At 31.0% G+C, this 14710-nt stretch overlaps 2 protein-coding genes and 1 long non-coding RNA gene across 5 annotated transcripts; 2 read left to right on the top strand and 1 right to left on the bottom strand.

The window, feature by feature from the left end:
- The first annotated feature begins 1715 nt into the window (after window positions 1–1715).
- Window positions 1716–4260, top strand: LOC108321680 (protein DETOXIFICATION 14). Its single transcript, XM_017553501.2, has 7 exons — window positions 1716–2032; window positions 2135–2679; window positions 2798–2884; window positions 2964–3020; window positions 3110–3348; window positions 3696–3901; window positions 4021–4260. The coding sequence occupies exons 1-7, from the start codon at window positions 1805–1807 to the stop codon at window positions 4096–4098; spliced, it is 1440 nt and encodes a 479-aa protein (XP_017408990.2). The 5' UTR covers window positions 1716–1804; the 3' UTR covers window positions 4099–4260.
- Window positions 4261–7640: 3380 nt separating this feature from the next.
- On the top strand, window positions 7641–10570 carry LOC108321667 (protein DETOXIFICATION 9). 3 transcript variants are annotated; one of them, XM_017553488.2, is made up of 8 exons: window positions 7641–7752; window positions 7863–8104; window positions 8662–9206; window positions 9303–9389; window positions 9531–9587; window positions 9674–9912; window positions 9989–10194; window positions 10374–10570. In XM_017553488.2, exons 2-8 carry the CDS (start codon window positions 7865–7867, stop codon window positions 10434–10436), a joined length of 1437 nt encoding a protein of 478 aa, XP_017408977.1. In that variant the 5' UTR covers window positions 7641–7752; window positions 7863–7864; the 3' UTR covers window positions 10437–10570. The 3 variants fall into 3 exon arrangements, with proteins under 3 accessions (XP_017408977.1, XP_052729231.1, XP_052729230.1); XM_052873271.1 differs by lacking the exon at window positions 7641–7752 and having other exon boundaries at window positions 7796–8104; window positions 8662–8769; window positions 8917–9206; XM_052873270.1 differs by lacking the exon at window positions 7641–7752 and having other exon boundaries at window positions 7797–8104.
- A 1034-nt stretch (window positions 10571–11604) lies between these two features.
- On the bottom strand, window positions 11605–12334 carry LOC128195480 (uncharacterized). Its single transcript, XR_008247071.1, has 2 exons — window positions 11983–12334; window positions 11605–11888 (listed from the first exon to the last, which is right to left on the bottom strand). It is a non-coding gene; the product is annotated as an uncharacterized LOC128195480 (long non-coding RNA).
- Window positions 12335–14710: the final 2376 nt, after the last annotated feature.

Genomic DNA, 14710 nt, shown 5'->3' with positions numbered 1-14710 from the left:
TAGGATACATTGGTTAAGGAATAATCTAGTTTAAATTACTATGGTACAAAATCGTGATTCCATATAATATTAAAAGGTTCAATAAAAATACACGTGATAATTACTGCTTAGTGAAAGAGTGGAGAAAAAGTATAATTAATATATTAAAGCTTTATATTTATGAAAAATATATACGAGTTTATTTGTATAAAAGTTATAAAATAAATTGGTTTTGTAATATGATTATGCGATTAATCGCAGTCGGTGGAGTTTGGCTTTACGTGAAACAGATAATTAGTGATCTGTGAAATAATAATCCGAAAGTGAGTTTTGGGATGAGCAAATAGACAAAGAATCCTGAAAATAAAGAAAAGAACCGGGTAAATAATTTATTATTAAGATTTTGTTACATTGAATGTCCAAGAGATCAATTAAAATAATGTATGAGAATATTCAGAAAACTATTTTTTTTAATCTGACACGTTTTTTGTTTACCAAAAGGTATTTTATTCTCATTTATTATAAATAATTTAACAATTTCTTATAAATAATAATAGGTTAAAATTGTGATTTTGTTTGATTTAAGAGAGTTCATTGCAAAAAATTTCTGCATACAATTTTTTTTATTTTTTTTATCATACTTAATAAATTTACATTGTTTAAGAGTCGATATTTAAGTCATTTTAATTTTAATTTTTCATTTTTTAAGATGTTTTTTATATTTCCTAAAAAAAATCTGTTTGGAATGTTTTGAATGAAAAGTGATTGATTCTAATGTTACTTAGCTAGAGATTAGAATAAATTTATATTTACATTTCACTTAAACTAAAATTAAAATATATATATATATATATATATATTGACAAATTTACATGCTTTTTAAAATCTAAAATCACAATAATGAAACCAAAATGCTAAATGTAAAGTTAAAAAGAAAACTTTACCATTTAAGCAATGAATCCCAACAAAAGAATAACATAGATTCCATATATACGAAAAATTGACTAAATTGTTGGGTTTTTAAAATCCTGAAATCACAACAATGACACCAAAATGCTAAATGTAAAGTTAAAAAAAGAAAAATTACCATTTAAGCAAATGGTCCAAAGAAAAGAATAATATAGATTCCATACATATGATCAATTGAAGATGACTATCGAGGGTAGCTGAAGGTCCTATCAATTCTTATTAATTCGTCTACACCATAAAGGGTTGTTCATCATAAAGATAATGTTTACATAATTAAAAATATTAAATGCTTACAAATTAAAATTCATTCAGCACGTTGTAATTGTTAAATATATCTGCATTTATGGGTACGGATTCTGTTTACTTATTTTATATGGTGATTTTTTTCAGAATATCTTGATATACATTTATTATAGCGTTCAAATGTTATAAATTCTTATATATATATATATATATATAAAAGTTAAATAATGTTTACATAATTAAATATATTAAATATTTACAAATTAAAACCCTTCTGCACGTAGTAGTTGCTAAAATTATCTGCATTATGGGCACGGATTCTTATATTTGTTTTATACGCACGCTTTGTTTTGTTTATTAGTTTTTGAGATATGATTGGCTGGGTGAGTGAAAGTAGAGTCTCAGATTTTTTTCTTTTCTTTTTTTATTAAGTTTTAAAAATATTTTAAAAAAATTAATATATTTTAAAATTTTGAAATCAGTATCTATTAGTATATTTTAAAGACATAGACTATATATCCACACAGTGGTCTTAGTTATGATAATAGAGGTCAAAGGAAGAGAGGCAAAGGGTTGAAAGTTGGAATATATATGTAAGAGAGTGGAAAAGTTGATGATGAATAAGGAAGTGATGGAAGAAGAAGGAGATTCATGGAAGAGAGGAATGAGGAAGGAGATGAAGAAGGTGAGAAGAATAGCAGCTCCAATGGTGGTTGCAAGTGTGTTGCAGTATCTTCTGCCAGTCGTGTCTCTCATTATGGTTGGCCATCTCAACCAGCTTTCTCTTTCAAGTGTTGCAATTGCAACCTCTCTCACTAATGTTTCTGGTTTTAGTGTTCTGGTAACTACCTTTTCTGTTTCATCTTCTACTTTTACCCTTTCCCTGCATCAAGCCTTTTAATCATGCACAGTGCAAGTTTGATCATTTGTGTGAATATCACAGTCAGGGATGGCTGGTGGATTGGAAACTTTATGTGGGCAAGCATTTGGAGCAGAACAATATGAAAATTTAGGACTATACACTTACACTGCCATTATATCTCTTTCTTTGGTTTCTGTTCCAATCACTGTTCTGTGGATTTTCATGGACAAAATATTGATCCTCTTACACCAAGATCCAATGATAGCCCTCCAGGCTCGTAAATATGCCCTTTGGCTCATACCTGCTTTGTTTGGTTCTGCAATTCTCAAACCCCTCACACGATTTTTCCAGACCCAGAGTTTGATTTTTCCCATGATTCTAAGCTCTGCTCTAGTTCTGTGCTTCCATGTCCTAACATGTTGGATCCTAGTGTTTAAATTGGAGTTTGGACATGTCGGCGCCGCAATAGCATTCAGCTTTTGTGTTTGGTTGAATGTGATGTTGTTGTTGTCCTTTGTGAGGTTTTCCTCAGCTTGTGACAAAACACGCGTGCCTTTCTCCATCAAAGCATTGCTTGGCCTTGGAGAGTATTTTCGTTTTGCTGTCCCTTCAGCAGTCATGGTTTGGTAAATGGTTTTTTGTTTTCTCTTAAATTTCATGTTTCGATTATTTGAATTAACCATACATTTTCTCAAAACTGATTTCTTTTCCAGCACATTCATTATCGTGATGTCTTGATTACAGTCTTAAATGGTGGGCCTGCGAGATACTTGTTCTACTGGCTGGAGTTTTTCCTAACCCGAAGTTGGAGACATCAGTCCTATCTATATGGTATAGTTTTCATTTTTATATATTTTACAAAAGAATACGATAAATGCTCTAATTTAAATTTCTTTTGTAATGTTGTCAGCTTGACAATCTCCACATTACATTTCACGATACCCTATGGCTTTGGAGTTGCTGTTAGGTCTGTTTGTCACTTCATCAAACTATAATGTTATGTAGTGCAGGCATAGTAACAAAAAAGTGACACATTAGTTCTGTTGTATGTGACAGCACTAGAGTTTCGAATGAACTAGGAGCAGGGAATTCAGAAGCAGTTCGAATGGCTGTTTCTGCAACGATGTTGATTGCAGTGATAGAAGGTCTCATTGTATGTGCAGTGCTATACAGTTGCAGATATGTGTTGGGTTATGCCTATAGCGATGACCGTGTGGTTGTTCATTACGTGGCTGTTATGACCCCTCTGCTTTGTCTCTCCATTTTTACTGACAGTTTGCAATCAGTTCTTTCAGGTTGGTTATGCCCCTTTGAGTACTGATATATTTCAGATCATAATCACTAACTCAATTACCATTGAAAACGTAAATGTTACTAATATAACAAAAAAAATTACCATTTAGTTAGATATGAACAAGAATTGAGAAAAAACACTACTTTCCACTTCCTTAATCTTGTTTTTGCTTGCTTTTAAAGATTAATTTTTCTAGCTTGCTTGGTATAATAAAAAGAACAGTGATCAGATTCATATCAGTAATCTTATATAACCCAACAATTTCTCCTTTGATTTTGGTGTGTAATCAACATTCTTCTTCTGCTAAACTGCTCCAATGATCCAGTTTTTTTCTTAAATAAAAACCAGGGGTTGCTAGAGGAAGTGGGTGGCAACATCTTGGAGCCTATGTGAATCTTGGAGCTTTTTATCTGGTTGGAATTCCTGTGGGTGCCCTACTTGGTTTTGTTGCACATTACAGAGCAAAGGGCCTTTGGATTGGAATAGTCACTGGCTCCATTCTCCAATCTTTTCTCCTTTCCCTTATCACTGCTCTTACAAACTGGAAAAAACAGGTTCACAATTCTCAAATTTCATACTACCCCTTATATATATCCAACTATGCTTTTTGTTTCGTATTGTAGAAACACATTTTGGTGTTAATTACATGCCGGATTATTGCATTATTTTTCAGGCAATGATGGCAAGGGAGAGAATATTTGATGCCACACCACCCAACCAAAATGGATCAAATCACATCACCAGTGCTTAAGTATGGTTTTCCCAAAGAGATGTTCCAACATCGGCGAGACCGAAATAATTGAGCGAAAATTCGTGTATGTAATGTGGACAAGAAAAAAAAATAGAAAGATGAAATATGGAAGGTGTTAAACAAGTTTTTGGGATAATAAAGTATATACAACTCTGTGTATCATTGTTTTTCTTTTTGAAAAAAAAAATAGAGTCAGAAGAAGGTTAAAATTAGAAAATATCAAATTTAGATGGGATTCTTTTAGTGTTGAATTATAATTAGAATTGGAGGTATAGTTCGGTATTCTGGGTATTGGAAATTTATGGTCAAGATCAACATATATTTTTAAAATAGAATTTTAGTGGAAAATAACATAAAAAATACAGAAAAAGGTATCTATTTTTTTTTTACAAATTAAATTATTCGTTATCAAATAAGTATTCCCGATGATGGAATTATGAAACAATTTTAAAGGTCCAATCAGTTTTGCATGAGAATTTTAATTTTAAGTAATGTAAATTTACTTTTAAAATTGTCTCTAAAATAATAAGGTAAAATAAAAAGAGAGTTAAACATGTCTATACCCGAAGATATTGGCGTTGACACCACATGCTTAATATTAAGTGCATGTAAATTAGCAAATAATAAATGGTTATCGCTCTTCCACGTGATATATAAATAATTTCAATCGATAACTAATTTAAATAAAATAATATTTTTATAGATTATATTTGTAATATTCTATTTTAATAATATAAATCTATTAAAATAAAACGTTACAAAAATAATAATAAAGGTAAAATAAACCAATCACACAAAAAATATATACATTTGTAGAACTATCTAATTATGCATCTTTTTCACTGTGATCCTTTGTTAGAGTAAAGGAAAAACATTCTTATTTGTCCCCGCCAATAAAGTGTTTATCGCAAATAAGATGACATAAAAAAGTAGACAAACACAAAAGCAAGACTAAACTAATATTATAAAAGAATTAATTCATGCAATTATAATTCAACATACAAGTATTGATATCAAGCTATGACGGATTGTACACTTGTAGTGGTGGAACAGCTGGCTCCCTTCGAGTTACTATACAAGATTAATTTGTCAACTACCTATGGACAAAGAATATCAGACCATATACTAGGACCTCCTACTACTCCTTACCACATAATCCCATTCTCTAACCAAGATGGAAAGATTATTGAAGCGTCAGGATAAGCCCAAGATTGAGCTTCCTACATCAACAACTACATTACAGGGCACCACCATGGAATCTTTCCACGAGAGTCATGAAATTACATCCATCTACGATGCACATGATCACTATATACTCATCCTCATCATACATCATACAATTCAATAGATACTATCAAATAAGCATCAAAGTATTGATACAACTCAAACCTAGCAAGGCACAAAAGGAAAGAATACACAAAGCAAAACTGCATAGATGGCGCCCAACGCCATAATCCTAGCGCTTAACGCTGGCTTGCTCACCCAACGAGCAGCTCTCTCGCCCAACGAGAGTCAAATAGAGAGCTTCCCCATCCTAGCGAGAAGTCTCGCCCAGCCTCTGAAACTCAATGCCAAAACTCAATATTACTCGCTAGCAAGGTATCTACTTGTCCAACTAGTCTACAAAATTCTCTAGAACATCAATTCTACAGAATTTACACCTCCATGAGCTCCTAAAGTGAAATTGTGCCTCCACACTGCTTACTTGAGCTTTAATTGTGTTTCCACATCAAAAAAACTAACTTTTTCTTTCACTCTTGCCACTTTAAAACCTTCTCCAAAAAGTGCACTCTCGTTGGGCCACAAAATACTCTTGCTGAGCTAGATGTGCTATGCTTGTTGGGCCAAAAAATCCTCTCGTTGAGCTAGAGATGCTTTGATGGCTGGGTTGCAAGACTTTCTGGCTAGGCTGGAGTTGCTTTGCTGGCTAGGTTAGGGATGCTTATGGTTGTGCTAGCAACTTCTGGCGTCATCTCTCTATTCTTTTCCAATCTTATAATTTCCTACAAAATAAACCAAAAACACATAGTTAAATCTCTCTATTAAAACTATATACAAATCTTACAATTTTTAATGAAATTCAACTCAAAAAACATGATATAAAGACAAATAAGGAATTATAAAAGGTGTGAAAAATAGTTAATTATCACACTTATCACCTTCCCAAACTTGAACTTTTCCATATCCCCAAACTTGAACTTTTCCATATCCTCATGAAAAGCAAAAAGGTAAACTTTAGCCTAGATAAAATAGCTCAACTATAATGGTTTAGTGACTCAAGCAATCAACTTCAATCAAAGAGAGAAATCAATCATGCTTGACAATATAATATTATGATTGTTATATATAATGAGGTGGATCTTCTCTCACATTTCAACCCTCATAACGCATGTTAGAAATTTAAAACTATTCCTATATCACGTCACGTATCCAGAAGACCACGCTCAGTCTGGCTAAGAACACAACACTTACAACCATTCAACTCATTTCCTACAATATGAGCACTCACAACCCATTAATGCAACCACGCAATCATCCAAATAGTTGAAGAAAATAGTATGATTAATCTTTAGACACTCAAAATTTTCTTTTTGACTTGGTTATCTTTCTATTTTCTTCTCTGTTGTTCAATGAAATCGACAACTATTTTATCGCCTACACCAATATCCTCATCATAGACACCCACCCAAAAAGCAATCACAATGCACACATCTCTCTGCAAAACTCAATACAAAAGCAAAGTTGTGAATGTAAGAATCGTTCCAAAACCCAACAACTCCAAAACCGTGAATAAAAAAAAAAAACCCTTTACTATAACTCTTACATACTCTCTAGCAGTTAAAGAATTCATCTCAAACTCTATATATTCTTTGGGAAAAGGAATATATTTAAACAAAAAATATATTTTATAAAAGTAAAGATGTTTCTGATTAAATAAGTGATGTGAGTACATCACAAGCAACAGACATTGACCATTGGACTACACGAGGAGCTTAGTAGATAACTTTGTTAACTTTTCTTATAGATGGAACTGAAGAGCCCAAGATATGTAGGCTGATTGGTTTTTGCCAACCTTTAGACACGACAAGTCAGAAAAATAAAAAAATTAAAAACACAATCAAAGACTAATCGAAATCCAGCCAAAACACTGGAACATTAGGATGACGTGGTTCTCTATGCAGTTAATCACATGTTTCCTTTTACGATGTGCTTTGGTTGGTTTTTATTAGTAACTTCCTCTGTTTTATGATTTTTTTTTTGCTATAATGTACATCAAAAGTTCAGTAACAGTCTTGATGCATATAGTTGCTCATGATAATAGTATAGCTTGTTCTATGGTTTGGTACGTGAATGTCACATGTCACCGTCCTGTCAATAAAATATAGGTATTATTACGCTCCATTTTCCTTGTTCCTGTTATTTAGTTATTAAACTTTTCTATTATTCTATTAGAATTTTGCTAGCTCACGTAATTCAAGTATTTCTATAACAAGTTTTCTCTTTATACTTGACACTCAGTGATATAAGTAGTGACAAAATTAAAGTAGGAAATACGTAAGTTTTAGTATAAAAAAAGACTTGTTAATTGAGGTGAAAAAATAAAGACATGCAGCTATGATATTTTCTTGGGTAGCTGTAATCAATTTGTATTAGGTGAACCTTACTTTTTCTATAGGATGAACTTTTCATATTAATTACTATATTTGTGTCATATTTGATGAGATTTTCTTTCATCTGTTTGATGAATGTTTTGGTTTGTATAGAAATGATGGATAAGGAGGAATCAACAGTACTGATAACAAAGAGTGAAGTTGCAGAGGATGCATTTTGGGTGGAGCTGAAAAGGGTATGGTCCATGGCAGCTCCAATGGTGGCTGCTACAGCGTCTCAGAATCTTCTGGAAGTTGTGTCACTGATGATGGTGGGACATCTTGGGATACTTGTCTCCTTTTCTGGGGTTGCCATTGCCACTTCTTTTGCTGAAGTTACCGGCTTTTGTGTTATTGTAAATTCTTCTTTCATCCTTCATTTCTTTTCCCATCAACCTCCATCTATATATTTTCCATATTTTTCAAATTTATATGTACAAACTATGTTTTATAGAAAATGGTGTTTGTAATTTATGTTTAAAATCTCAAATATATAAAATCAGTTTACTATATAATCAAATCATTTTATAATAAACTGACTTTATATATATTTGAAACTGCAATCTTAATGTAGTGTTGGAATCTATTATATAGCATGCATGATGAATTTCAGACATATATCAGTTATAGTATTTCAGAAGTTAACTATGAATCATGTTTCACTTGAAAAGTCATTAGTAAGCTGAATCATGTTTTATACTGAATCAGGATAGTTTGATCGTCTTTGATGTTTCATGTTTGATTTAGCTTACAAAACTTCCTCTTTGTCAGGATCTACAAAAACGAGTTGAATTGAACCTTTTATTCAAATTTCTATTTTAGCCTTAATCACTTTAAAATTGCGTGTACAGTCTGCACTAATTTCTACCATGGATTCTTGATGACTCTTACTGGATTGCTAAATGGGTTGCAGTTGGGAATGGCTGGTGCGTTGGAAACTTTATGTGGCCAAACCTATGGCGCAGAAGAATTTGGAGAGATTGGAAAGTACACTTGTTGTGCTATTGTTACTTTGCTTCTGGTTTGTCTTCCCATAACTCTGCTGTGGATTTTCGTGGATAAAATACTACTGCTATTTGGTCAAGACCCTGAAATTTGCCGTGTAGCTCACCAATACTGCATATGTCTCATCCCTGCACTTTATGGTTTTGCTGTTCTTCAATGTCAGATTCGCTACTTCCAGACTCAGAGTATCATCTTTCCCATGCTCTTCAGCTCAATTGCGGTTCTGTGTTTGCATATTCCTATTTGTTGGGGTCTGGTATTCAAATTGGGATTAGGGCATGTTGGAGCTGCATATGCTACTGCAATTTCATATTGGTTAAATGTCATTGGGCTTGGGATTTACATGAAGTATTCACTAGCATGTCAGAACACCAAGGTTGTGTTTTCTTTCAATGCTTTACTAAGCATTCCAGAGTTCTGCCAATTTGCTGTTCCTTCTGGACTGATGTTTTGGTAATGTATTATGAAATTGCACAGTTTTTACTTTTTCAGTTTACTGTTTTCATGCCATCTACTATTCGATCTTATTTTTTGTTTCATTGTTCATAGTTTTGAAATGTGGTCATTTGAGCTACTTACATTAGTTGCTGGGCTTTTACCTAATCCACAACTCCAGACCTCTGTTCTTTCTATCTGGTGAGAGGAAAGATTAACTAGTGAAAAACGTACTTAAGTTTATGATTTCCAATGAACTTTGGTTAAAGAATTTTAGGAAGTTTGTTGGTTGTTGAAATAACTCATGACAGGTTTTTGTAAAATGTTTGAATTTTTTTTCAGCCTTAACACAACCACGCTGCACTACATCATTCCGTATGCAGTGGGTGCCTCTGCAAGGTTTGGACCAAATTTGTTTCTTCATTTCTATACAGAAGAGCAATGACACTGCAGAGTTGTACTGATCTTTGAATTTTGGTTTATAGTACTCGCATTTCCAATGAATTAGGAGCAGGGAATCCAAATGCAGCACAATGCATAGTTCGTGTTGTTGTGATTCTTGCAATTGTGGATGGGGTTATTGTGAGCACTTTCTTCTTTTGTTTTAGGCATATATTAGGATATGTTTATACCAATGAGGAGGAAGTTGTATATTATGTTGAAGACATTGTTCCCATTCTCTGTGGGTCTTTCGCTGCAGATAGTCTAGTAGGAGCCCTTTCTGGTATGCTTCTATTTGCTGAGATGGTCTTGTTCTTGAATGAAGCAAAATTATGATAAAATTGGATATGTTTGTGCAGGGGTTGCAAGAGGAGGAGGGTTTCAGCAAATAGGGGCTTACGTGAACCTTGGAGCCTATTATCTTGTGGGAATTCCTTTGGCATTCTTGTTGGGTTTTGTCCTACACTTCAATTCCAAGGGACTCTGGATGGGAAGTCTTACAGGGTCTCTTCTACAAGTCATTATACTGGCTGGTGTAACTGTTACAACAGATTGGCAGAAAGAGGTTGGTTTTTAATTTTTCATGTAAACCTATTTCAATTGTACACAACTGATTTATAAAATAAAACTTATATTCTATAAATTGATTTTATTTCTAATGAAATATTCAACACATTGTTTTTTAATGTATATAAAATATGAAACTAAACGTTAATAAATAATTGTATTCCATGACTACTGCAGGCAACAAAAGCAAGGCAGAGAATATTTGAGAAGTCAAATGAAGCTCATAGTGGATTAGTATGAACATTTTAAACATTTGAGAAGAATAAAATGAAGAGAGGAAGAAAAAGGAAGGTACCTAGTTTTTGTCACATTTTGGTTTTGCTATCAGTTCTATTTTGGTGAAGTAAACAGATGAAAGTCACTTTGAATGTATACATATATACATACATATATATTACATACATATATATATATATATATATATATATATATATATATATATATATATATATATATATATATATATATATATATATATATTCATGATAATTATGTCATTATACAGTCCAATTAATAAATAAGTGTCGTTATTCAAGGTTTTCATACATATATATTAAAAATAATAAATATAGAATTTTTACTAACAATAAACTAATCTACATTAGCGTTAATATTTATTTGCAGTAAAATTAAAATAAAATTATAAGTATTGTACTGGAAAGAGTAAATGACAATCAATTTAAAAAAGATATAAGAAGTTTTATTGTGTACATTGAAATAAGTATATCTCAATAGGTAAGAGTTACACAATATGGTTCTGATTAGTCTTTCAATACAAAATTATAATTAATCCACATGATTGGATTAAAAAAATTGTCAACTAATAATCAAAATAAGTTTTATTGACTTAATTTGCAAATTAAACATGTTTAAATTTGGTTTCTCGACCATTTATTTAATTTTCTAAATTTATGATCATTTTTGTATTTATTTAAACTCAAATAAATTATTTCATATAAATGAAATAATTGAGCTAAACATAATATATTTTACTGAATCAATCCACTTATCTGTAATGACTTTACTCAGATTATAAATCTTTTAACCTAACAGAGAGAAGGGACAAGTAGAGTTATTAGATTATTATGTATTTTCAATGAGTTCAATATTAAAATTTTAGAATACCCTTAAAAATATTTTATAAAGTATTAATAGAAAATGCTGCTATAGATTTCTTCGTAAGTATTTTAGAAGAGAACGTATAAGAAAAAAATTTATTAACAAATTGAAATTAACTTACATTTGAAAAAAAAATAGAAATGATATGAAATAACTTCAATAAGTAAAGCTTATACATGAACTTACTGCTATATTAAAAATTCAATTACTTTATTTTATTGAAAATTTAATTCTTTTCTGTTTCTTATCAGTCCAATTAATAAATCTACCTTCAAAGTTTTGTTACATATATCAAAAAAATCAATAAATATAACTTTGTTACGAACAACAGTAAAATTTACATCAGTAATTATATTTATTGATTTAAAAAAAAAAAGTAACAGATGCTGTGGTCTATCTCCTCAGCTTCTTACTTGCCATTGCCACGCTGTATATGATAAGTCTCCATGAAAGCTAGTAATGCATATACTGGACCAGTAACAGCATCATCAAAGCAGCATCAAGAACAAGCTAGAAGAACTGTGTTCAAAGAATATCTTTAAAAAAAAAACACAACCTCAATCCTCGTATCTTCTGTTATATGTGAGAATAGATATTAATAAGGAAATAAAGACAGTTAGAAAGTAATCAAAGGACAGAAAAGATATATAACAATGAAATAACTCACATCAACTAATGGTAATAAAACTATATAGGATTCGATTTTGCATGATATATAAAGCTAGTTAAAGCGTAGGAGGGAAGGTAGAAGGGTGATGACAGAAGAATAGGGAGCACAAAGGAGCGAGATGCAATTTCCTTTCATGCATTTCATCCTCTGTGCTCTCTATCTTCTGTCAACAGCATCACCAACACCTCTTCTGTTAATGAAAAATGAATATTAGAGAAAGAGAAAAGCAAATGAACATGAAAACTCCAAATAGGGTTGTTGTTGTTGAACTTCTGAGAGATATATATGGTTCTTTCCTTCTTCCTTATCTAACAGGAGGAAGAGACGTTGAAGCTATTTGACACGGAAATATGTGTCTGAGATGGCTCTATTTATAAGGGGAAACTAATGCATAAAATGGCTTCTCTTACAACCGTTCTTTCCTACAAGAAGTAAATGTTTCTTGCGTTCACACACCCCACTTAATTCCCAGTATATTATCACCTTTGGGGTCATGTCAAATGGATCTGTAAATCTGATACGTAAAGAAAAGGACAAATGCTAGAGGATAAACAGTGTTATATATCCTTATGGAATGTACTCACCATGCAAAACCAAAGTCTTTAATTATGATCTTACGTCCAAAGGGAATATGATTAAAGTATTTCTTATAAGATTTTCTCAAATTCCCTTTTTGACTTATCTTTTTCTGATTAGTCATCATGTATAGTTTTCATCCATCTTTAATTTTGATATTCGCATTCCGGCTCTGCAACACATAATTTCCAATAGCATATATTACTGCAATATCTTGGCACTGGTTAAATTGAAGAAGTTTAGTTCAAAGTCACTGGTGAATTAGGAGTTATGATATTGTATTCTGTTGAACAGTACGTAGCATCGACTTATGAGGCTTTGCAAGTTTATTGGAAGACAGGATATGAATGAAATAGCACGGGGGAATCTATTGATTGATTTTCTTCAGTCTATTCTTTGCCATTATTGGTATAAGCATCAAAGAATATTACACCCCACTTGTACTTTAGTTTAAGTCATTGCGAAAATTCTCGGCTAAACTTTAATGGAGGATTCATGCAAGTTGGCAAGATGCATGAAGAGAAGAATACAAAGATGTATGGGGCGGCGACATGTGCCATGTGAAATGTGACTGTTGACTGAGTAACGTGTCAGCACCCCATTGCCTTACTTTCCTTTTCCATATCTATTCATCTTCATCTTCATCATTTTTCCTATCTCTTTTTCATCGTTAACTCCTTCAACTTCTGCTACTCTTTTATTTCATGCCACTCGTATCCCTATTGACCAGTGATACTTTCACACGGTTGTCAAATAATAATATTTTGATGCTAATTATATTATTTTTTAATTTAAAATCATAATATATATTATTATATTATTAAAAGTAGTGTATTTTTTTTTAATTCGTGTCAAACTAACTTTTTCCTTCTAAATTCTCTTACCCATCAATATTTCTAACTTTTAATAATATAATAATATATATTATATTTTTAAATTAAAAAAAGAATATAATTATAATCAAAATATTATTATTGACTGCTCTTTTCTATACTGTCAGGCAGGGTCACATCACAAGATAAAGCAAAAATGTATTGTATTAAATAATGTTAAAGTGATTATTAAAAAAGAATACTATTGTCTTTTAACATATAATTAATACATACATACATATATATATATATATATATATATATATATATATATATGAATAATTTGCTGATAATGATAAAATAGTAATACTATTATATAAGGAAACTCTCTAATCTTTTTCGATTTCATATTACAGCAGAAAAAAGAACTTAACTATATATATATATATATATAATGTTTTCTGAAAAATATAATTGAATATTTGAGCATTAATGAACCTTCACTTAAAACAAATTTAGAAAGTTTATTATATTCATTATAATATTGGGATGATAACATTTTATATATATTGGGTATAATACCATAGATCTAAAAGATATTTTTTACACTAGTTTTGTACAATTTTATAAATACCAAAGTTTTTTATTAGAGCAATGCATTTATGTTTTTGCTCCATTTCAATTTTCCAACCTGTGTTCCTGTTCATGATGTTTTTGAGAAAACTAGTCAGTATTGGAGGTGCAAAAGTATATTTAGTAATTAAAAAAGTTAAATTTAATCTAAGGAAATAAAAAAAAGAAAAAGAACTGTCTGTTGATATATTTCTGTAATTTTTATATGTATATAACTAACATATACAAGATTAGAGATTATGATTCTGTAAATTATTTTAATTACCAGTAAGAAAACTAAATACATTTTATTAAATAGTAAAATATTTGATGGATGCTTTAGAAAATTAAAGAAAGAGAATTTGGAAGGGTATTCTAGTGTCGTCTTGGACTTTCTTCCCAGTTATGAAAGCATAAAAGGTATTCCCAAAATGGGAAAAATTTAGGTATTGTCTGCCATGTTGCTGACAGACAATAATGCACAAAGCAATTATTCCCAAAACCTTTAAATTATTTTTTTCCCAATCTTCATTTTTTCCCTCAAGAATAACAACTTTATTTCATTGCTCCCATCTTTTCTTCCTTTCATTACGTTCTCTTTGACTGCTGCAACATAAAATATATTAGATCTTATCTAACATTTCATTATTTTTAAACTAATAAAGTAGAATAAACATACAATACTAATTTCCTAAAAAATGTAAAAGTAAAAAAAATATTAATCA

The sequence above is a fragment of the Vigna angularis genome, chromosome 2 (assembly GCF_016808095.1).
Source record: "Vigna angularis cultivar LongXiaoDou No.4 chromosome 2, ASM1680809v1, whole genome shotgun sequence".
In the NCBI taxonomy this organism is placed as follows: Eukaryota; Viridiplantae; Streptophyta; class Magnoliopsida; order Fabales; family Fabaceae; genus Vigna; species Vigna angularis.
The sequence above is the reverse complement of the archived record's forward strand: the minus strand, read 5'-3'. Positions and strand labels throughout refer to the sequence as shown.